We start from the raw sequence: 25885 nt of genomic DNA, 5'->3' as shown, positions 1-25885 counted from the left end.
CAAAGAGATGTGGTGTCTAATCCCAGCTCCATGGCTAACTGCATTTTTGGACAGGTTGCTTACCTTATCTCTCAGCCTCTAGTTCTTCCTCTAAAGTAATCGTCACAAGACTTGCCCCATGGAGTTATAGCTAATGATGTCACTATTCATACATCTTGCATAGAACCTGATATAGGGCAGGTACTCAATGAAGGTAGTTCTAGTACTTGTTGTTACCTTTAATATTAATTAAAATTTGTAATAAATTATATTGAATTATCAGTGATTTAAGAAAAGAATCACTTTCAACGATTGAGGACTGATAAAATAGATCGAATCAGATTCTTATGAATTCTGTAATGTCTAAAAGCTGTATATGTTAGTATTAACATCTAAAATTAAAGAGAATCGGTAAGAGGATTATTCAGACTCTGTTCCACCAGCTAACACAGAACTTTTCTTTCAACAGGCTCAGCGCTATGCAGCTACAACCTGAAGCCTTCTGAATATACTACATCTTCAAAATCTTCTGTTCTTTGCCCCAAACTACCAGTTCCAGCCAGGTAAATTTTATTTCAAAGTTGTTAAATTGTGATTTGTTTTTGTAGATAAATTTTACTGTGTGTTATTTTGAAAACGGAGTTACTTGAGGATACCTGTTGTCCAGGTCCAAGATTTGCACAACATTTAAAGTCAGAATAGACATGGCAACATGTGTTTTCCACACTTTAAAAAATACATGCAAAAACAACTTTTCTTATTCTCAGATATTTTAAATTTCTCTTTAGGGCTTTTGTTTTTGTTTTTGTTTTCATGCCATTATTTTTAAGTATACACAACTGCTTAGTCATTGTCAAGTCTGCAACAACTTAGAAACCAAGTCTCTTGGTCCCCAAAGATCCTTTGAAGCGATCCTAGTAGTACTGACTGGGATTATTTTTTAATTTACCTTGCAAATTTAAGAGGTATCCCAATGATCATTCTGTAGAGGTTATGTCCTTTAGGCTTATTCTCTGTATTAGGCTGTGTGCCATATCTTATCCAAAGTCTTCAATTAAAAAAAAAATCATTGAGTACCAACTGCATGTAATAGATACAAAGATGAAACTAGAAATATTCTTTGGAAGGATCTCACATATATTGAATTTTAAAATTATAAACAGATTTTTAAAAATACAAATCCTCATTCTACAATATATCCTCAAAATTATATGTAGATAAATGTGTCATATAGTTATATGTGTACACACATACATACATACATTGGAGTCTGTTTTATCTTAAGAACCTTACTATATATTGCTAAGTGTATATAACATAAGAAAACTTCTAGGAAAACTGAAAATTGACTTTTTTTTTTTTTTTAACGATACTTGGGCCTTCACCTTGAGCCACTCCACTAGCCCAATTTTCTTTTTTTATTCATATGTGCATACAATGTTTGGGTCATTTCTCCCCCCTTCCCCCTCCCCCCCTCCTTTACCCCCCACCCCCTCCCCTACCCCTCCTAATCCCTTGCTACCAGGCAGAAACTATTTTGCCCTTATCTCTAATTTTGTTGAAGAGAGAGTATAAGCAGCAATAGGAAGGACCAAGGGTTTTTGCTAGTTGAGATAAGGATAGCTATACAGGGAGTTGACTTGCATTGCTTTCCTGTGCATGTGAGTTACCTTCTAAATTAATTCTTCTCGAACTAACCTTTTGTCTAGTTCCTGGTCCCCTTCTCCTATTGGCCTCAGTTGCTTTAAAGTATCTGCTTTAGTTTCTCTGCATTGAGGGCAACAAATGCTATCTAGTTTTTTGGGTGTCTTACCTATCCTCATACCTCCCTGTGTGCTCTCGCTTTATCATGTGATCAAACTCCAATCGCCTTGTTATGTTTGCCCTTGATCTAATGTCCGCATATGAGGGAGAACATATGATTTTTGGTCTTTGGGACCAGGCTAACCTCACTCAGAATAATGTTCTCCAGTTCCATCCATTTACCTGCGAATGATAACATTTCGTTCTTCATGGCTGCATAAAATTCCATTGTGTATAAATACCACATTTTCTTAATCCATTCATCGTTAGTGGGGCATTTTGGCTGTTTCTATAACTTGGCTTATTGTGAATAGTGCTGCAATAAACATGGGTGTGCAGGTGCCTCTGGAATAACCTGAGTCACATTCTTTTGGGTATGCCAGCCCAATTTTTTGTGATAGGGTTTTTTCTAGATAGGGTCTCAGAAACTATTTTCCTGGGCTGGCTTCATTCTCTGCCTTCTGAGTAGCTACGATTACAGGCATGAGCCACCAGTGCCTGGCAGGAAAACTGACTCATAAGACACTTTTCTTATATGTCAATATATTATAGTGAGCACTTGGGAAAAAATTTTGAGATTTGAAAACATGAAAGTAGATCATGTCTACTTTCTTTAGAATTACTTATGAGTCTAACTTGTGCTTTATAAACTTGAATTTGAAATTTTCTTCTGGAATGTAGGAAAAGAACATATCAGTTAAATCGATTTGTAGCTCTTTGAGTCTTGTCAAGTTGATAATAAAAACCAAAATTTAAAACTTAGAGATACAAAAGCAAAGAGACTATTTTAAAAGATACTCAGTAAGAGGAACCTAAAAATTAGGGCCTTAAAACAATAGCTAAGGAGATTGCAGTCATGAAAATGAAGATTAGGAAGGCCACAACAGTAAAAGCAAAGAGGGTCCTCTGAATACAGTCAATGGATAAAATTTACTGATGTAAAAACGAGAAAAGTTGTATATCCTTATCTACGCAGCTGCTAGAGTTTGTTTTAAATGCGTAGTTCAAATATGAGCCATTCTTTCACAGCCAGAACATATTATGAAAGGATAACCAGAAAGCCTGGATGTGATAATGAGGTTGCTTTGCTCCAGTGTAAGTGTGGGTGGGATGGTGAGGGGGGGGATTGGCTCATACTTCAACTCTTCCCCCACCTCTGACCTCTGACTTCTGACTCCACCATGTTGGGCACTATCTACCTGTTCCTGGTTATCTTGGGTGTTCCAGTCATCTGCATGTACATACACACACACACACACACACACACACACACACACACACACACACACTTCATAGCATCCTAACAATATTGACTAGAAGGCAAAGCATAATATGGGTATAAGTTTTATAGATGGACAGACTTGGCTTCTAATAAGATCACCATCTACTCAGAAATCTGAGATGAAATGCTGATTCTATATTGTGTTTACACTCTGTTCAAAGACTTATGTTTTACTTACCACAGTGCCTCTTGGTCAGAGTATCTTACCATTTTTTGTCTGAACTAAGCCTGTTGGGAAGCAAAAGAAAGAAAACAGTTAATAGAAGGAAGGCAAATTAGAATCTATAGTCTAGTAGTGAATATGTTTTTTTTAATTTTTAAAAAAATGTTAGTGGAAGGGGGTTTGAACTCAGGGCCTAGGACTTGCTAAGCAAGCACTCTGACTTGAACCACTCCCCCAGCCCTTTTGCTTTAGTTTATTTTTTTTAATTCATTTATTCATATGTGTATACATTGTTTGGGCCATTTCTCCCCCCTGCCTCTCACTCCCTCCCTCTCCCACCTTGCTTTAGTTTAGATTGGGTCTTGTACCTTCCGTTCAGAATGGACTTGAGCCCATAATCCTCCTGTCTCTGCCTCCTGAGTAGCTGGGATTATAAGTATGTACTACCATGCCTGGCCCTTGTTAATTTTTTTTTAATACCAAAAGATCAGCACCAAGAAAAACTGTGAGCCCTCATCTCTTTTCTTGTCTTCCTTGGAGCATCCTAGTAGCAGACATAGGCGCATGAACTTGGAATCTAGATAAGTCTGGGAGTGAACAGCTACCTGATTCTATTTGTCAGCTTAAACAAGTCTCTTAACCTCTGTGTAAACCAAGTTTCCTTATGTGTACAACAGGAATATTCCTACTTACAGATTTGTCTTAAGGCTTAAGTAAGATAACATGTTAAATACCCATTAAGTAAGATAAAATGTTAAATAAATAACTATGGACACTAGCATAGGAAATATGTCTCTCAAGTTCTAGAACCTTTTCCTTTCTGCTCACTTACCTGGGTACCCAGAGACCTGCAGCTGAAGTCAGAACCTGTATTAGAGAAGCACTTGTAAACTAATAAGCAATAAAACATTAATGATACATAATAGCCACATGGCTACTATTCCTAAAAGCTTTTGAATTTTAAAAACAAATACATAGGAAGGGCAATACTTTATCTAAATTCATAATTTTCTGTCGATGAAATGCCCAGCATGGTAGTAAGTTTAAGGAATAGCCAACCCATATGCTTAAATGCTGATATAAACAGCCAGAGCAGTTTTTACTGTAGAAACAGATTATATAAATTCGGTTTACTCATTATTTGGGTTCCTCTGGATGCCCAAAAGGTTGCTGAGTGCTATAGAATTATAATATGATATGAAATGAGAAAAATGTATTACTTATTTATATTTTTAAAGGGAGGATTCAATGGTAAGTTAATATTTACAAATCGTCTACTGTGTGCCAGCTGACATACCAAATTTCTCATTTATGTGTATTATCTCACTTAACCATTGCAAAACCCATATAGATATTGTCCCTCATTTGTAGGTGAGGAATTGCAAGATGAGAATGGATAAATTACCCAAGACCAAACAACTAATTTCTGTGAATCAGAATTTGAATCCTTATCAAATCTTTAACACACACAGTTGGGGTTTTTTGTTTGTTTGTTTTGTAAGGCACACAGAAGTGAAAGAAGAGAGAAAAATAATGTGTGAAAACCACTCTATATTGCTATTAGAGTCTTGTTTCCTTGACTTACTTATTTCCTGCCTGTTGTATATTATAGGGCTCCTGCTGTAACCCTTTATTCATAATCTTTCTTAAATAAAACTTTTAGCTAGAAATCATTTGTAGTTGTTTCTTTTTAACCTGAGGCTCTAAAATAATTATATGAGATACAGACCACTACCTTCTCTTGTGAAGATTATGTGGTGAAAAGGTATTAAGCAGTGCTTGACATTATAGTTTAGGGGTCTTTTTTAATGTGATAATCTGTACTTAAAGGCAAGTGGACAGTATGCTTGCCAAGGCAAGACACAATTTGCCTATGAGTGCTAATTTTTTTAAATCTTTAAAAGATTCGTTATAAATTCATTTTGTTCTTGTGGACTAATGTTTCAATAACACGAAACAGAATCACTTCCTAATGGGATCACATTGACTTCTTCAAGATTCAATGTTCTCTGGGTTTTTGAAAGGTAGAAAAGCATACTGTAAATAGAATACTTGATGCTTATCCTCTTAATTAAGAAGCACAGACTGTGTCATTTAGGTTAGACACTAAAGTAGAAACGATCTCATATACTAGTTCTCAGAAATATTTTCTCAGAGGTATATGAAGATGAGCTCATTCATCTTAAAGTCATTATCTCAAATGGGATTTAAATAGTAAAATATAAAACAAACCATTCCAGTGCCATGATTACTTACATTTTTTAAAGTAAAATAATTCAAGGGCCTGGGAATACATAGCTCAGTGGCAGAGTGTATGCTTAGCATGAACAAGGCCCTGGGTTCAATCACCAGCATCCAAAAAATAAATACTAGTAAAATAAAAAAGAAGAAAAAAGAACTCAAATATCAAAACCCCATGCCTGATAGGGTTGTTTTTGCTTGGGGAAGAGTTGAGAGAAAGAATGACAAACAAGGGAGTCTAGTGCTTTTTTTTAAAGGTGTGTTTAATTTTATTTTGAATGTGTTCATGTAATCTCTTCTTTTATTTGCCTTCTACTTCAGTTATTTGGTATAACTAAGAGCAGAGTTTGACTATCAACTAGACAATGTAGTTAATCAGCTTGTGCAAATTTTGTACCTTTAAATTCAGTGCTGAAGGGCTGTGGATCAAGTGATGCTAGAACACTTGCCAAGCAAGCATGAAGCCCTGAGTTCAAAGCCCAGTATCGCCAAAAAAGCATTTTTAAAAAACTGCCAGAGATTGAATTATACAGTAAAGGATTGTTATTTTTGAAGAGTACTTACAAAAGTACTCTTTACAATTGGCCAAGTGTTTATATATAATAGAAAAGTGAGTTGAAAGGGTTAATTCAGAGCAGATATTACTCAGCATTTCCCCCTTAACAGAAATGAAGGATTAGAATTTTGTGAGTATAATCGTTCATTTTCAAATCAACTACTCTCATCCTGAATTTGAAAAGCAGGAAACACTGAAGATCCTAGTTATGCCGATGCTATATAATTTGGAGTCGGTGACTTGGGGGTGGGTCCTTTGATGATGGTGGCGGTGATCTGAAGAGACACAGAGTACTGCCCTTCCCCTTCCATCTAGCAGATGGCAAAATTGAGCAGGAAGAGTGACATGCAGCTGTGCAGTGTTAGGACAATTGGGGTTTTCACTGGTATCAGACAGGAAAACACAATGAGTGAGCAGGGCCAAGAAAATTACTACGAATAAGACAAAGATGGCAGTATCCTTAAGGTGGATGTACTCTCCATTCAGGTCTAAGACAAGTTAGTTACACAGAGGCTGCATCAGAGATGATAGGAATAATCTACAGAGAGGAAGAAGCTGTAGGTAATTTTGGAGCAGAGATGATTTTACCTTTGGAGATAGTCAGGCTTTAGAAAACAAAATGTAATTAGAAAGGTCCTTAGACAAAGACATTAACTTGGCTGAGAAAGCACTAGATAACAAAAAGAAAACTGTAAGTCACAATAAAGTTGTCAAATCAGTCTGCATTGACTTAGAAATTTGTAGCTAATCCTTCTTGGGTTTTGTGATATTTCTAACAAAATCCATTTCATTTAAAAGTGTTCTGTAGGACTGGGTATGGTAGTACAGGCCTATAATCTCAACTACTTGGGAAGCAGAGATTGGGAGGATCATGGTTTGAAGCGAGGCAAAAAGTTAGTGAGACCCCATCTCAATCAACAACTTGAGCATGTTGGTGTGAGCCTGTCATCTCAGCTACATAAGAAGCATAAGTAGGAGGACTGCAGTCTGAAGCCAGTTCCAGGCAAAAACACAGACCTTATCTTGAAAATAACTAAAATCAAAAAAGTGCTGTGGGTGTGGCTCAACAGCACTTGCCTAGCAACCACGAGGCCTTGAGTTCAAAACCTACTACCACCAAAAAGAAGTTTTCTGTAATTTAATACCCTTTACAAAACAAGTTTTGATGAAAAAACAATGACTCATAAACCATAAGTCAAGCATCACTCAGAATGCTCTGGCTTTCTGTACTTTCTAATAGCATGTCAGATCTTTATCATTAACTTTTACTAACACCATTATGGAAGTATACACAAATACACAACCAGGGATAGTTTTTCAAAAAGAATACTCATATCAGTATTACCTCATCATTGTTGGATATATTTTCCTGAAGCATGACTAAGGTAACATGTTTAAAATGATTTTAATTCATGAAGCATGGAAGATGTTGCTTATTCTTACTGCCATTGGTGTTCATTTATTAACATTTAATAAAAAACAATACATAGTTCACTCATTCTTTTTTGAAAACTACTATTTTCTGAGGATGGAAACAAAGATAATGTTTCAGGTCATACAAAGTTGTTTTGCTGAGATTAGAAACCTTAGAATTTGGTGCCCAACCATTGTAATCTTATTTACTAATTGGACTAAATATATAGTGCCAACCAAGAATAAAAACACGTACATCATTCTGGTCAAGTATGTTATGTTAGACCCACCACTGATAGTCCCACACACAACCCGGAAAATGTGGGGTTCACATTAATGGTGGCCAAATTCTAACTTAATTCACAATTAGTGTACAGTAGCATATGGACATATACATGGGCTCCCCTAGAACCTTGCCAGATCGCAACCGAAGGCATATCCCCAGTCCTTTGTTTAACGGTCTCATTGTTTGGATCTGTGTTGTCTTCTCAGAACTATGTATTACAAACCAGATTTATGTTGTAGCTCATATACAGCTATGTTGCTTCACAGGTCAAAGCTGCAGTCCATGTACACTTGAATTTAAATAATTGATTATTTTCTCTTTTATATAGACACATAAAATCTTGGATTATTAGTAACATATGAAAGAAAAGAAAATAGTCCCAAGCCCTATGACTCTAATAAATTAGATTATTTTTTACTTTTTTAATATTCTTTTTCTGTTTCCATTCTTATAATCTCTTCTCTCTCTCTCTCTCTCTCTCTCTCTCTCTCTCTCTGTGTGTGTGTGTGTGTGTGTGTGTGTGTGTGTGTGTGTGTCTTTGTCTTTCTCTCTCTCTTTCTAGTGCTGGGAATCAAACTCAGGGCCTTGCACATGCTAGGCAAGCACTTTGCTTCTGAGCTATATCCCCAGCCCTTCTTCTGTGTAATCTTTTCTTCGGAGATGTCACCATCACTTCAGATATTATTTTTCCTGTTGTATTATTACATTATAAGCATGTCCATATATTAGTACTCATGGTTATTGTTTTAAGTAACTGCATATTATTCTGTATGTTAATGTTTTGGTATGACCATTTATATGAGGGGTATTAAATGTGTGCCCTAAACACCTTTATTAATTTGAGGTTTTGTATGCTGTTTTGTTAGAGGAAATATTCTATAAATAGTGGCAAATTTCACATGAAAAAGCATGTTTTTTTGTTTTTTTACTTTTAACTTGCTTTGGCAAAAGTTCATTTTTAGTTCAGTGAAGTATATGTTTGTAGGCTTTGCCATCTGTCTTCTGACTGGCAGATGTGCAGGCTGAGGACTTTAAGTGTTTGGTTTTGCTTCTCATAGTTCTGTGTGTATGTGTATGTGTGCATTTCTTTTCAGAAGGGGAGGGTAATGTCTTCTTTTGGAACATGCACTCCACCCTCTCTGATAAGGCTTGTGGTAAGATGTGCATCACTCCCCATAACAGTCATCTTCATAGCATTAAACACACAACTCTGAGCTCCCATAATGATGTGTGGAGGGTGGAGTGTATTGCAGCCATATTCACCTTTCATTTGTGTGTTTGATGTGGCATTTATATTAAGTAGGAGTAATTTTTTTTTCTGATTTTTTTTTTCTTGTGTCACCAGTGCACCTATTCCATTCTTCCATCGCTGTGCTCCTGTGAACATTTCCTGCTATGCCAAGTTTGCAGAGGCCCTGATCACCTTTGTCAGTGACAATAGTGTCTTACACAGGCTGATTAGTGGAGTAATGACCAGCAAAGAGATTATATTGGGACTTTGCTTGTTATCACTAGGTAATTGTTTTTCTCATTATTAGCTATTGCATAGAACTGCAGTAGAAGACCATTCTGTCTTTTAACTGAAATATAAATACAACTGGGGATACTTGTAAAATGTATAACTTCCCATAACCAAAATAATTGTTTCAGATTATATGTAGTTATAAATATGCACAGAAAAGTATGTAGATATATCTGAAACTCATTTCCCTTCTTTTTTTTCTTTCGTTGGAGAAACCTGATGTTTTCCCAAACTTTGGTTACTACGTCTATGATTACCTTTCATATAATAGCAGGAGACTTCTTTTAATGAACCAATAACCCTCTGTTTTTAGTTATGATTCCCAAAGGTAGGTTTACTTAGAAAAGAGGCCACATATTCTCATATTTTTTGTCTAAGAACGTATAGATTTTGGTAGATTACTTTTGAATTTCATAATTTTCATTGCTACAGTTCATAATATCACTGTATTGCTGGAAAAAACTAGGAAATCTCCACTTGTTAGCCACCGAATTTTCTACTCAATAAATAGATAGTATAATCAAACAAAATTTTTATTCTCAAGATAAAAACTCCATGTGTTATTTTAGAACCAGATGTGGGCATATCAGAGTTTAGTGATCTTCTTAGTTTGGAGAAGTAAACTGGTAGTATTTATGCATATTAACAGAAATTATAGTCATTGAAAAGATACAAGCTGTATTTTCGTCTTTCTTGTCATTAGAGAGTATTTTCTTTTTGCTTAGGTAGTACTTGAGTCAATTGAAATAATGCTGCCCATATGAAAATCTAATTCTGTGGTATTTGAAGGGCTCCCATCTGTTTTTCGTTCCTGTACATTTATTGCAAAAGTGAGTACCTTAATAATATTACTAGACACAGATCCTAAACATTTATTTGGCTTTGCAAATGGTCCCCAAACATTTGACTATTAGTCTAACTTTATATAAAAGTTACTTGGTTTCTGAAATAGTTGAATGCTTTAACTAAAAATAAAGTCCAAACCTTAAAAATAGTGACAACAATGCTGTGAATTCATTGAAATTCCAATTTTTATTACAAAGATTCTTTTTTGAGGCTTAAGAATATAGCATTCTGTGCATGGTGGTGTACACATGTAATCCCAGTTATGCCAAAGGTAGGAGGATCATAGTCCAAGGCTGGCCAGGGCAAAAAGTGCAAGACCCTATCTGAAAATTAACTAAATCAAAAAGGGCTGGGAGCATGGCTCAAGTGGTAGAAATTCCCTGAGTTCAAACCCCAGTATTGTCCTCTTTCCCCACCAAAAAATGTAACATAAATCCAAACTATCTTAATTCATTTGTTTGTGGAATAAGCCTTTAAATCATTAAACATTTACAAATTATTTTATAAATGTATGTCCCATACAAGAGTGGAATCCTCTCTCTTGAGAGTTTTACTCTCAATTTTAGCACATTGGGATTAAGTTTGGGCAAGTGAAGGAGCTGGCTAACTCAAACTAAGCTTTGCTCATTTTTGAGGAAGGACTTTCCAATCCATTAAGAAATTAGGTTAGAGGGATATTGGCCTCAGTAGGCTTCAGGAAGTTATTCTATAGTGTCAGGTTCTCCCAGGGAGTTCTGGAGTTTAAGATAAAAGTGTCTGATAAAGATAGAAGTTTGTTGACTGACCATCAGAGATGTTGGTCCTGAAATGCATAGATGACTCAAGGCAGTGTAGCACTAATTAAACTGATGTCTGTCACTATGTGATAATTTTTCTTGTCACCAACATGACATGTCATTTGCTATGCTGTGTGCTAGATGTGTGTTTGCATGTCTGATGTCCTCCCCATGGTGGGTCCACAACAGTCCCGTGCTGTTTTTGAGTCACCATTTGCATTTGCATGTCTTCTCTCTGTAGTGGATAAACCACACAGTTAGGTACCTTTGGTTTCCATTGATGCTATTTAAGTGGTACAAGTAGTAAAATCAAACTGCAAGAGCAGTCAGTTTCTTTTCTTCCCTAAATTGTGGTCATGAACTAGTCAATAACAACAAATTATTTCCCCGGGGGAAGAAAGAACAATGGAAAGGGTTACTCTTTATGTTCTGATATGTTTTCAAATAATACTCTACCTGTTCTCTGTTTCCCTTCCCTGCAGTTCTATCCATGATTCTGATGGTGATAATCAGGTATATATCAAGAGTACTTGTCTGGATCTTAACAATTCTGGTCATACTGGGTTCACTTGGTAAGCTATTACTTTTTTGTTTTCATGGTGTCTAATTCCATCCTAGCAAATGGGAATATAAAGAAGAAAATGCAAATTTTTGTTTTAGTTTTGCCTTAAGAATTTCAATGATTATATTACCCCCTACTCATTTCATAATGGTTAGTATTTGAAGTCCAGAACTTTTTTCTATGCATATGTATGTGAGTGTACATTACTTAGTTAAATTTGTTAAGCTGAATGTGGAATTCTTATAGTAATGGGATGTGCCTCCATTTACATTTAAAATCTTATTTGGTGGTTTAGTTTTACTATTGTCCTGGTTTATGTTTTCCTGAAATTTATGCTTTTGTATTTTGTTTCCTGTATCTTTTCTATGTAAATTGCATTATTTGACTATCTTCACCCTTGCTGTGGATGACATACATTGTATTTTACAGTTGATAACCTATATGTATTTAGAAAATAATCTAGAATTCTGTGATTATTAAAGGCAGAAATCATATGTGTTAAGTTTTTCCCTATCTTTTAAAAATTTAGCACTACTACCTTTCTCTTTTATCTCTTACTCCCTGCTCCTCACACTCACTTCTCAGTCTTATTTTAAAAAAAAAGAAATCAGCCAGGTAGGCCCAGGCAAAAGATGCAAGACCCAGTAAGAAAAGTAACTAAAGCAAAAAAAGGTCTGGGGACAAGGGTCAAGCTGTAGAGCATATGCCTAGCAAGTCTGAGACCCTGAGTTCAAACCCTAGTACCAAAGAAAGAGTTGAGGGGGAGGGGAAACAAAGAAGCATTTGTATTCGTGTTACTATTAAAGTTAAAATATTGTCATATGCATGTGTTTACCTTTGCCTTGAAAAGTTTCAGAATTATATTTACCTTTAAGTTTTCCTGGACTAGTTTTAGTATGGTCCTTTTACCATAAGCCTTCATTTTTTAATTCTTAATTTGGTTCGTCTTTCTGCTGACTGAAGTTAAGTCATTTTTCATGAAGGACCTATGGAATACACATTTGCCTAACTCTTGTTAATTGAGAATTATCTTTGTCTTCAATGTGAATTTTGGATTCATTGGGTATAAACTCTTCCGAGACAATGTACGCCCTGTGTCTATACTCTTACTTCAGAGAAGAACTCAGAGACAAGTTTTACTTTTGTTCCCTTACCCATATACCTAGATATTTGTATGATTTTTCATATAGCCTTATAACTTAAAGATGCTTTAATCTAATTCTGGATCTTAAGTTTGCCTATGATCTTTTATGTGAGGTGCTTGTTCAACTCTGAATTGTTTTCTTTATTTTTGTATTTGATTATTGTTTTGTTCTAGTGACCTTTTTCTTTTAAAGTTTTTGTTTATTCTTTAACTATAAACTTCTAAATTATCCTTTCATTGTTTTTCTCATTTTCTTTTACATTAGGGAAGAGCCTTCAACTTTATTTTTACTCACTGTCAGTAACTGACTACCTATGATAGGATCTAAATTTTGTTCTTTCAGTTTCATTGTATTTGTAGCTCTTCCTTCTCCGGAGCATCTTTCTTTTCAGTTCAGCTTTATACCCATAGCATCTAATTCTGTGTCTGTATGGATAGCTTTTGTAATACATCTAGATCTGAATATAGTTCTGCTACTTAACTACATATGTGACATTTCCCATGTTACTTAACTTTTCTAAATTTCATTTTTATCACTTGTAAAGTGGAGTTGATAGCAGCCATTTGTGCTGTGGCGATTAAATTGGGTCAGAACTATAAAAAGATTAGCATAGTTCCTAGCACAGGTCCAAACATATAATACATGATGTCTGCTGTGGCTATTGTGACCAACGTGCAATGTTATCATTGTTATCTCATTTTATTTTCCTCAAAATTCATATTTTTTTATAACTTTGTACTTCTGTTTGGAGAGAACATTACTTTTTTCCATTTTTTCAATGTATTAAGCAGCTTTCCAAATAATTTTCTTCTACCCTCAAGATTTCAAAAAGGAAAGATACATTTTTCAGAATATTCGATTATTTTGACTTCTTTTACTCATCTTGCTATTTGCCAACAGATGGATATGGACTCTCCCTCTGACCTGTTCATCCTTCACTTGAGTTCAGATGGAGGTCAGGTTGATGTGCATAGATCTTAGCCCAGTCTTACGTCCCGGGCATTTATCTTATGCAGCCTACACAAGCAGTTCTACCCTGAATCTTCCTTACTGTGACCTACAAAGCCTAACGGATGATCTGCTCCCCAGATACCTCTCTACCCACATCTCCTACGACTTCCCTCTTTGCTCACTGCTGGGCTACAGGGATCTTCTTTCTCCCACCCTAGGCACCACCCCACCTTGGCATCCTAGAACTTTACCTGTTTCTCTTTTTCCTTAGATAGTTTCATGGAGTTTCTCTCTCCCTCTCTCTCTCTCTCTCTTTCCCTCCGTCCCTCTCTCTCTCTCTCTCTCTTTTTATTTTCTTGCTGAGACATCATCTTCCTAGTGCCTTATACAATTATGCAATGCCTTCCTAAACCAAGCAGTATCCTTCTAACTAGAATTACCCCTTAGATTAAATATACTACATTTTACTTGTTTCCTTATTTCTCCCCCATTACTATATAAGCTCAATGAGCAGTAGGAGTGGCTCTTGATTTCGTTTACTGCCCCTTCCCCAGGCAGACAAATGCTATATAGGCACTTAAAATGTTTGCTGAATGGATTGAATGAAGATAGATAATCCAGCTTTCTTATATGGAGGCAAGTTTTCCTGGTTCTCTCCATCTCTGAAACATTATCGGAGACAAAAATACATGTCCCTACTACCCCTGCTATCAGAGATTTCTTGTCTTTGTTCTTACCTTTGGTGGGAACTACTCCTTTGAGTCTTCATTTATTGGGCAAATATTTAACCAATTGCATGACTCTGTGTCATGCACTAGGCATTGGGGTTCCCAACTCCTCCCAAAGCTAGCTGTGCATTGTTCCTGGCAGTCTTTCAGCTTCATAGTCAATGATAAATACCTTTGAAGGAAGTTTATTTCATATACTGAAGGATTTGTTAAGCACTTCATGTGAAAGACAATAATGGAGTAACTGACATTCCCCTTATGCTGCCAAAAAGTTATGTCCACATCCCTCCAGCTAAGCGGATTGTCACTGCTTCAGTCCCATGATGATTAGGGTAGGTCCAGAAAATGAAGGACTTATGCCACATATTTTGTTGTACTGGTTATTGCAAAAACTTTTGTTGTTGTTGTCTCTAGGTGGCACAGGTGTACTGTGGTGGCTCTATGCAAAACAAAGAATGTCTCCCAAAGAAACAGTTATTCCTGAACAGCTTCAGATTGCTGAAGACAATCTCCGAGCCCTCCTCATCTATGCTATTTCAGCCACAGTGTTCACTGTGAGTACATGCTCAGGTTTATCAGGATATCATTAATGGAGCAGATTCCATTGGATAAAATCACTGCCCTGCAGTGTGACAATACACTTCAGAGTCTGCTGGAGGCTTCCCTAATTGATGGATGCTTTGAGGCAACAGCTTGCTCTCCTGCTGCCCTATCTGCTTCTTTTTTAGAAATATTAGGGCTTGAACTCAGAGCCTTGCACTTTCAAGGCAGGCGCACTACTTGAGTCATGCCCTCAACCCATTTTTGCTTTAGTTATTTTTCAGATAGAGTCTCATATTTTTGCCTGGGACCAGCCTCTTACGGTGATCCTCCTCTGTACCTTCTGCATAGTTGGGATTAAAGACATGCACCACCATACCCAACTTGTTTGTTGAGATGGGGGTCTCACTAACTTTTTGCCCAGGGTGACCTCAAACCACAATTTTCCCAATCTCCACCTCCTAAGTAGCTGAGCTGGGATTACAGGTATGAACCACCACATCCAAGCCCCCTATTTGTTTTTTGATACAAGATTTTCATCTAGAATATTTACATTATTATTTTCTTATAACAACATATTTCTTCTTGTCATGTCACTTTTTAAAAAACAATTCTCATTACTGTAGAATTGTATGTTAGGAAATATATCATTCCACTTACTTATGTGATAATTATTTTCTCATAATTTTCTTTCAAACATATCTTTTAGCCATGAGTACTATGTCTGAAACATAGGTGAGTGCCATTGCTTAGGTATTATATGGTAAAATTATTAATTAGCATGTGGTTAAGTAAGCTATATTCATATCTTCAGTTCACCATCATCTCTCTGAAGACAGAAAAACTCAGTCCATTTCTAGGAGCAATCACAAGTTTTTTTTGAGTATCTATAAATACATACATAACATACATACATACATACATAAAGTCACCATAAAATTGTGGGGTCCAAAGATATTTGCTAACCATGCTTTTATTTTTTCTTTTGTGATGGTGGTACTGGGTTCAAACTCGGAGCTACTGTTTGAGCCATGCCTCCAGCCCTTATTTGCTTTTTGGTTATTTTTCAGAGAGTCTTGTTTTTTTTTTTCTCCAGGCTAGCCTGGGGCAGTGATCCTCTTACTTACACCTACTGAGTAACTGGAATTACAGAAATGAGCCACCGTGCATGGCCCTGTTACTCAGTCTTTAAATACACTTCTCTGTGACAACTTCAGGGTGTGGGGAATGGTGATGGAGAGGAGGCACAGGGTGAATCTGCAGGGACCCCACTGAGTTATTGATTCAATCATGAAGATGAGATAAAATTATCTCCTATGCTTTTGGGGTGATGTCTCTCTGAAACTTTCTCTGAGTGACAAGCATGTATTTTCAAATAGACTGTCTTGTCCTGTCTGACAAATAACACATTTTGATCAGCAATGGTCAGTGAACAAAAAAGTAGAAGAATTCAAGGACTTAATAAATTGAGAAATTCTTTTATGTATAACTTTAAAGTCCACTTAATAACCACAATATAATTGAAAATGATAAATACAGTCTACAAGTGTTATTGAGATTCAGAGAATGACCCTTCCAGGTTTGGGGTTGAAACCCACCACTTTGGGTTTGTTTTCACTGCTTGGGATGATAACAGAACCCTTTCTGTCTACCCTCTCCATTCAGGTTATCTTGTTCCTGATAATGCTGGTTATGCGTAAACGAGTGGCCCTCACCATTGCCTTGTTCCATGTGGCTGGCAAGGTCTTCATTCACTTGCCACTGCTAGTCTTCCAACCATTTTGGACTTTCTTTGCTCTTGTCTTGTTTTGGGCATACTGGATCATGACACTTCTTTTTCTTGGCACTACTGGTAAGAAGATACATTGCTTCTTTACCTTAGTGATAAATCTAATTTACACTCAAATATTTTAAAACCTCAGAAAGGAGTAGGGTACACCTCAGTGGTAGAGAGCTTGCTTAGCATGCGTGAGGACTCTAGGTTTAATACTCAGCACCACACACACACACACACACACACACACACACACACAATCAGAGAGAGATAATTCTTCATGTTTGTGGACAAAGATCCAATAGCCATGAGATCTAGCAGGACTAAAATTGATTCCTAATTGTGAGACAGTCATGGATTTGGGTTCTGTGCTGACTCTGACATTTTGATCAATTCCAAGAATGAACTAATGCATCCAGAGCCTCTGTAGAGCTGCTTCAAAGTCCAGTTATAGTCCGGGATGAACTTGCTTCTTGGGATTTTCCAGTTTGGAAATATCCTGAACCTAACTAAAGCTCCTACAGATGACACGGTTCATAGTTAGACTCTCCAGCTTCCTGTTAGCCATTCTCAATACAAAGGGTGAGCCTAAGTAGAATTAATTATAAGTAGTAGAAGATGAGTAAACTTGTATGCAGCTCTCTGTCCATTCAGCACATATACCAAACAAATACAACATCAATTTCCATACTGAGCTAATAGTTTAGGTCTGTGATACTGGATAAGTAGTAGTCCTGAAAATAAATTGAACTGTTTGAAAATTCATGCCTAAATAGCAGATAATGTAATAAGAACTATATTCAAATAGAGTAACTTTTCAAAGCTTTTTATGGTATATTTTGGGGAGATCAAAATATGTAATTGTATAATGTTTCACTTCATAACTTTTTTAGTGATAATTAATTTTGTCCTTAATGACATAGCACAAAGAGCATGAAATTTGTAGTTTGGGAGCTGGAAATTAGACTAATTTCTTATATTTCATAGCTGTATTTTTTTTTTTTTGTCCATCTCTTATGTGCTGCTGCTTTCACTCCTTGACATTTTCCCAGGCAGTGCTGTTCAGAATGAGCAAGGCTTTGTGGAGTTCAAGATTTCTGGGCCCCTGCAGTACATGTGGTGGTATCATGTAGTCGGCCTGATCTGGATCAGCGAATTCATTCTAGCGTGCCAACAAATGACTGTGGCTGGGGCGGTGGTGACATATTACTTCACCAGGTGAGAGTTTGTGCTGTCAGAAAACACAAGTTCATTCACATGATTGTGTCAACAGAGTGGAGGGGAAGGGAATGAACTCAGGCTGCTGACATTCATTTCTTTAAGAAAAACGGTTGGGAAATGAGTGTTAATTCTGGAAGGTGAGAAAATGCAGTTATTATTCTGTTCTTTATTCTTTTCTGTAATTGTCTGAAAAATTTTTTTTCAGGACAACTGATCATGATATAACTTCCATTATATTTAGTAGAAAAGTAAACCTGGCAGTAGTGCCCTGTGTACTTTTGCTTTATATAAAAAGTCCATGAAGGACCACAAGCCTCTTTTGTTTGGGTCAAAACTATTGGGAGTCCCTTTGCTAACTTCAGGGCTGACCATTAAAGTTATAGGTTGTATGGTTTTCTATTAGTGAGGAGCCAGGTCTAGATTAAACATCTTTTTGAATTCTGTTTTCTGATTGTACAATTAACTCCTTAAGTAGTCACTAATCAGAAGTTTCAAAGTAGTTTTATTTAACTTAAGGACCCCATGATACAACAATAGAGAAATGAAACAGTAAACATCCAGAGCATTTGTGTTAATTATACAACTAGAATAAGAACAATAAGCTGATGTTTCACTGCATGGGACTCTAAACTATGGTTGTTTGCATACTGGTCTATGCTTTGTTTTGATTATCTTTTTGGTCATTTTTAAATAGGGATAAAAGGAATTTGCCATTTACACCTATCTTGGCATCAGTGAATCGCCTTATTCGTTATCACCTTGGTACTGTGGCAAAAGGATCTTTCATTATCACATTAGTCAAAATTCCACGAATGATCCTTATGTACATCCACAGTCAGCTCAAAGGAAAGGTAAGGGGAAATGCTTTTCTGGACTTTCTTGGGGCACATTCCAGACCTCAGTTCTACATGTAGTAATTACTCAATTACTCAGTGATATTAAATGAAAAGTCATGAGTGTCTTCTTCAGTCTTAATAATGTGGGATATGGTCCCCCCTCCTTGTCTCCCACTCATGCACCCCCATAAGCTATGGAAAAATTCATCTAATCACTGGGCACTAGCAATGTCCTTCACTTCTCTTGTATTGACCCACATACCTTCCTTCTTAGAACCTCTCCCCTGTTCTCTTTTTTTTAATTTTGCTTTTCATTGACATAATTGCACATATTTATGGGGTACAGTGGTACATGTATACATTATGTAATAATCGAGTGAAGGTATTTAACATATCCAAGCCTCATGTATTTATCATTTCTTTGTGATAAGAACATTCAAAATCCTCTTCTAGCTTTTTAAAAATATCCAGTACAGAATTGTTAGCAACAGAAGTTAGTCTTCCTGCCTGACAATAACTTTATAACCACTAACCATCTCTACTAGAAAAACAGGGGAAATACGCCATGCCGTTAGTCTGGGCAGTTTTTTGATAAGACTCCAAAAGCATGAACAACAAAAGCAAAAATTGATAAAGGGGTTTATGTCAAACTAAAAGCCTTCTTTACAGCAAAGGAAACAGTTGTTAGATTGAAGAGACAAGACAAGAAAATATGTGTAGACTTTGCATCTTACAAGGGGTTAATATCCAGAATATATGAGGAATTCCTCACTGTTGACTGTGGAAATGACATGGATGTCAACATAGTTTAGCTCAGAGGCCACCTCTTCTTAGAAACCTTCCTGACCCCTCCATCTCCTCATTATCTCTCTCCATTCTCTACTTTCATAACACTTAGTAGCTATACCTCTTTCTGATTCTAACTCTCTTTATGTTTAGCATTTTTCCCCATTAGATTATAAGTTCCTTGCTGGTTTTACATGACTTACTGAATTATATAAGCAATAGGTACTGAATAAATGTTGACTTGAACCAATTAAAAATAATTCAGCCATTATATTTTAAGAGGAAAAGAGTGTGGTATTTGAAACAGAAGTTGTGATTTTTACATTTTTATTTATTTTCCCAAGATTTGAAGACTTCTGCATGATTATTTGATTTTTTTTTTTAATGATTGTCCTTTTGTTTTCTTTTGTCCAGGAAAATGCTTGTGCACGATGTGTGTTGAAATCTTGCATTTGTTGCCTTTGGTGTCTTGAAAAGTGCCTCAATTATTTAAATCAGGTAAGATTTTTATGTGTAACTTTCACTTTCAAAGATAAGTTTGTTGTTTCTCCTTTTGAGTGCAGTGCCTCACATTGTAATTCCAGCTGCTCGGGAGGTGGAGATTAGGAGGATTAAGTTTCAAGGTTCTCCCAGGCAAAAAGTTAGTGAGAACTCCAACTCAACGTACCAGGTGTGGTGGTGGTGAGTCATGGCTGTACTCATAGTCCAAAACCAGTCCCTGACAAAACTCCAAGACCCCTATCTAAAAAATAGCTAAAGCAAAAATAACAACAATAATAATCAAATTTAAGTGAAAGGTGTTATATGTTATGTTTATGGTATTATACATTGTACCTTGATCAAATATGTCATTTAATTCTATTATTTTAAAAATTAATGTCATTACTGACTCATAATTATATTACTTTTAATTTTAATATATGGATAAAACATGTTTAGTGTTTATCTTTCTGGAAAGGCATTTACCTCTTATCTATTAATTCACATCCTTTCTTTGTTTACTTTCCCTAAGAATCTGTCCACTCTAGCTATCATTCTTGAATTATTTTAAATGCCATTTGAAAGCTTCAGTTTAGTGTAAAGCTGTGTGATATTTGCTGTTTTTTGCAATTGTCTACTAGCATTCAAAACCAGTGTGTGCCCTCTGCTGCTTTTTTTTTTGTTTTTTTGTCCAATTCCTAAGCACTGCGATTGGTCTGAGAAATATAAGTGCTGTTTCTAATGTTGACTGGAGGAGTTAATACTAAAGACATACTGCTAGTTGATACTGTAGTTCTTAAGAGGAGTCAGTTGGGCTCTGTCCTTCTGTATCTGTGCACATAGGACTCACTATGGATGATTCTTCTCACCTTTCCTTTTTTTTTTTTGCTCTTTTTCCATTCCCTGAAAATCATTTCTAATGTATTGATGCCCTCATCTAATAAGCCAAGGAGAATTGACTTTCTCACCATTTACCTCTAAGTTATTGACTTTCTCACCACTTCCTCTGAGCACTGCACTGCAGGATGGTCAAAGGATAATAGTCCTGTGGCCATGGCATTGAGCATGCTTGGACTTTAGGCTCTGTGGCTAATATGATAAAGTATGTATGACGTTTCATTAGCAAAATACATTTTTGCTAACCATGATGTTTAAGTGTTCGGAAACTCATTTAAAAAATTATTAGTAACAATCTGAAAATTCATATTCTTTAAAATTTGATCTGGGGCCAAGTCATCCTTCTAAAGAAAGGTGATGCACACATTAATGATCATTGTGGCTACATTTTGAATCCATTTTTTGGGAGACAGGTTGAGCCCAACTTTCTAGTCTTAGTTCCCCAAACACCATTTGCCAAGTTTCTCATTTGTGCCTGGAACAACTTCTAACACTGGGCTTTCTCTGCCTGAGCATCACCTCCTAGCTGTCGTCCCTCATCACCCCCGAGCTTCCATGACACCTGTACAAAGGTCCATGAAAACACATGAAACTGAGACTATTACTTTTTTATTTTTATCATTAGTCTTCTAGATTCTTATAGGTAGAGATCCTATTTTTTAATTTCTTCCCAGAAACTAGCAAAATGCGTGGTGCACAATAGGTGGTGTTTTCTGAATGTATTATTAGTTACATCAGTGATTGTTTGGATTCAAAAAGACTAACAAAGTGATATAAAACTACAAGTACGAATCTCACAAAGGAGATGTGCTGTTATACTGAAGTAAGAAAAATCATGTCAAAGCAGTCACGAAAAAAAAAATTTAGGGTTTTCAGCATACCCTAACCTAAATGTTAGTTGGTAGTTTACCAGTAGCTCTGAAGTGTTAGTCTTTCTTATTAGGTGTTCTCTGTTTTGGATCTTCATTTTGTAGGCATGATGCTCAAGGGTTCAAGGGAAGCATAAATTAGTAATAAATGAAACATGTGGGCAAAGGTTCAGGGAGAACTCTAAGCTCACACAGTAGTGTTGTTTGGCATATGCGATGCAAGTGTGGGAGTGGCCATGTGGGGTGCCTGTGTCTCCTGTGCTTCCTTTGAAGTGAAATCAACATATGGAAGATATCAGAAAACCTCCTGTCATGACAGGTTGAGCATAAGCATTAGCTTCCTATGGAGGAATGTTTTAAACCTCCTTCCTGTGAGATGTTTCAGAGTTGGTGGGAACCTACTTGCTTGAAACATTTAAGATGACAGGGATCATGGCAGTGGTAAATAGGTGACCTTGAGACCTTTCCTCTGAAATTCTAAAACATAGATGGGCTAAGAAGAGTGCTCTTAGTGCTGTTATGCACGCTATGCCTGGTCCCATTAGGGACTGAGCTGCAGATGACACCATGATAACAGAGGCAGCTCACATCCTCCATTTGCTTCCATTAGGAACCACTGCATTCTGAATATGAAGTTCCTTTTTCCATACACACAGGAAAAAGGAGTTCTGACTTTGATGATGTATTTCATTGTCAACAATGTAACCCTTAGCCAAGCCCAGTGAAACCTCTGAGTCTCAGTTTCCTCTGTAAGTGGAAACTGAACATTAGATAAGAATGCAATACAATCGGTAAATCACCTGTTTCTTAGGATGCCTGGTTCTTGGGTGGCACTCAGTAAGTGTTGTCATCACTCTCCCCCAACCCTGCTGTTTTCTTTATTTAGTTTTTATGAACAAACTCCTACTCATGCTTAACAATAGTGATTTACTCTAAGATAGGAAAGCTGTGGCAAACATAATCAAGTAACTCTAAAAAAGACATCAGTTTTCTCTAATGGTAAACATAATATAAAAGTACTAAAGAGATGTTTAAAAAGCCAAGATGAGAACAAATCTTTACTCATAATCTCACCATGCTAACATAATAGTTACTATCATTAAAATACTTATTATTAGCTTTTGAGAAAACATTTGTAACATATTATTTCAGTGTAATGTTTGATCATATATAAACCTTGTCTGTGAGGTAGAGATAATAAAAGTTTCTATAGTGCTTATTATTTTGAGGATGAAGAAAAATGATGTCTGCAGTGATCTGAGCACAGACATGAAACCCAGCAAGTCCTCAGAATAAGTGACAGCTTATTCTGTAGCAATGTCCACAGTTTCTTTTATATTTTTTTAATAAGCAGTCATTTTTGTTTTCTCCTGTCAGGTCTTTCAAATTTTTCTTTTATGGTTTCTTACTTGACTTTTATGCTTAGAAAGGTTTTCCCACTTCAAGATCAAATAATTTTCTCATTTATACCTTTGTATTTTCCTCATAGACCATTACAGGTTTCCTTTTTCTTTTTTTTTTTTTTTCCTATTTTTGGTTAATACTTAATTTTTCAATTTGTCTTGGATTTAGTCACTTATCCTAGGATCAGTTAGTGATTAATCTGCTTTTCTTCCTTATGAAACACCAATATCATCATGTATTAAGTTCTTATATATCATACCTGAATTTGTGTCAGGACTTTTCTACACCATGGATTTGCCTATTCTTATACCAATATGCAATATTTAAGTATGGAAGTTTCATTATCTATCTCAAAATTCTTATGATGCAGTCCCTCTCATTCTTATTTTTTGGAAACTTCTTGTCTGGCTAGGCTCAAGTGCTAGAGTACCTGCCTAGCAAGCTCACAAGGCCCTGAGTTCAAACCCTAGTACTCCCCCCTGCCAAAACAGACAAACAGACAAACCAATCTTCTCTGGGACATAGTGATGCACATCTATAATCCCAGATATTCAGGAGGTGGAGACAGGAGGACTGTGGTTTCAGGTCAACCTGGACAAAAAGCTAAACAGACCTCAACAAATAAGAGGGGCATGGCAACATGCTCCAGTCATCTAATCTATGTGGGAGGCATAGGTCGCAAGGATCACAGTGTAGCCAGGCCAAAAACGGGAGACCCTAACCAAATAATTCAAGCAAAAAAGGGCTGGGGTACTGCTTAAGAGGTAGAGCACCTGCCTACCCAGTGCAAGGCCCTAAGTTCAAACCCCCAACCCCCATCTCATCTAATCATTGTTTACTCTGTGACATTATCTTTAGAGTATTAAATAGAGGTCAGTGGAATAGTAATATTAACTATAACATCAGCTCATATGGAATACTTGCCATGTGCCAGCCAATTCACACTTTACATTCAGAATCTCCCATTTAGAATTGTTTTGTCTAGTATGTACTCCTTGGAAGATGGTTTTGCCCTATCCTTTCTCTTTGCTGTTTCTCTGAGATCTGTATGCAGCCTATTAAAAGCCTTAAGCAGGGCTGGAAAACTCAAATAGTGCAAGGACCAGATGAAGTAAATATAAAGTAATTAGGGGCAGTAGGACTAAGACGATAGAGAGTGGTGCAAACTGGTAAACTGGAGAGTTCATAGTTCATCTAAACAGGCAGTCACTACTTAGGCCTCCTAGTCTGTGGTATGTGAGAATGTATTGACAATTTATAACTTTTCCAATTTTCTAAGAGAAGCCAGAATTCTAGATGTTTCACATTTTGTTCTCTGCTATAAAAATGCTGACAACTAAAAATGAAACAAAACCTCAGAAGCTGGGCCTTTGGGCTACACAGGTTCAGTTGTCCATGGGTCACCAGTTTACCACTGCTTTAAGACCATAGTAAAAAGGAGAATTGAGCCATTTACTATTTATAGCATAGGTGTTAGAATTTTGCAAAGTGAGGTGTGAACTGCTCTTTGTTCTACAGGTGCTTAATGTGACATGAGGTGAGGATTCATCTAGTCTAACAGAATTCGCTTTAAGTAGAGAGATTGTTCCAACCACAAGATGTTTTCCAATGGGACTGGATTACTCAGGCCTCTTTCTACTTTCATACCATTTGGAAATAGTCCATTGAGCAATTTTCTGACTGATGAGCTCCTAAAATTATAAAGCTTTCTCCACATAATGTGAGTGAGATTTGTCCAATAACTTTTCACTACAATATTATATACCTCATACCATACTAAACATACTATACACATTATCACTTTCTCTCCACAACTCTGTAAGGAAGGCATTATTTCCTCTGTTTCAGAGATGAGAAAAATTGAGACTGGTCATGTTTTAGCAGATCATATGACATAAAGTGGAAGAAATTTTCAAATCTCAGTTTGCTTAGCTTTCCATTATATCACACTACCTCCAGTATATACATTTATTCATTTTAGTATGACATAAAGAAAATAAAATAGTGTGTTATAGAGAATATCTAGATTAGTTTTCATGCTTTAGGATATAAACTAAGATAGGTGTTGAGTGTTTTGTTTGTTTTATTAGTACATAATTGTTGTACAGGGGAGATACATTTACATGTGTACCTACTATGTATCTTAATTAAATTAATCTTTTCCATCTTTCTCCTTCATCCTTCCTCCCCTGATTCTTAGAACAATTTCAACAGGTTTCATTGCTCTACTTTTCATACCCATATACAAAGTACATCCACCTTATTCACCCTCCTTAACACTCTTTGTTTATCCTTCACCCTCTTGCTACCAGTGGATGGCCTCTCAAGACTCTGGTAAAAAGGTTTTTGTGCACTGTGTCCCCGAGAGAAGAATTTAAGCAGGATGGGAGAATGTAGTGAAAGTGATAGTAAAGTTTATTGGAGGTGAGGGGAAGGCACTATAAGAGATAGCAGTGGACCCTGGCCAGATGGCATAGAAGCTCCAATCTCTCTTTCCAAAGGCCTTTGTAAATTGAAAGGACAACCAGTGGGAAAATCTGGGCAGTCTTTGCAGGATGGGCTAGAGTGATTGACAGGTTTGATTGACAAGGTCTTGTAATATAATATAGGGCACTGTACATATGCACTTAGGTTAACTCTCAGGTATATTAATTGCATGTATGAGGTGTGACCAGTAAAATCATATTTTAAGTGGAGGACTTTTACCTGAGAGGTAATCAAGGGTGGAATTCCCCCAAGGCTTCCTGTCTTTAGCAAATCTTACAACTGCAAAGAATTTATAATTTAAGAGGATTCTACAACTGCTAAGATTTTACAATTGAAAA

General features: G+C 36.4%; 1 protein-coding gene across 3 annotated transcripts in view; it reads left to right on the top strand.

The window, feature by feature from the left end:
* Slc44a1 (solute carrier family 44 member 1) overlaps positions 1–25885 on the top strand; it is a 215032-nt gene that overhangs the window by 99150 nt on the left and 89997 nt on the right. For all 3 annotated transcript variants that reach the window (XM_074051339.1, XM_074051338.1, XM_074051337.1), the window contains exons 5-12: positions 449–542; positions 9069–9238; positions 11350–11439; positions 14668–14807; positions 16459–16645; positions 17620–17785; positions 18483–18639; positions 19825–19908. In XM_074051339.1, coding sequence (XP_073907440.1) covers positions 449–542; positions 9069–9238; positions 11350–11439; positions 14668–14807; positions 16459–16645; positions 17620–17785; positions 18483–18639; positions 19825–19908 — 1088 coding nt within the window. The remainder of the gene's footprint in view (positions 1–448; positions 543–9068; positions 9239–11349; positions 11440–14667; positions 14808–16458; positions 16646–17619; positions 17786–18482; positions 18640–19824; positions 19909–25885) is intronic.

The sequence above is a fragment of the Castor canadensis genome, chromosome 13 (assembly GCF_047511655.1).
Source record: "Castor canadensis chromosome 13, mCasCan1.hap1v2, whole genome shotgun sequence".
Lineage (NCBI taxonomy): Eukaryota > Metazoa > Chordata > Mammalia > Rodentia > Castoridae > Castor > Castor canadensis.
The sequence above is the reverse complement of the archived record's forward strand: the minus strand, read 5'-3'. Positions and strand labels throughout refer to the sequence as shown.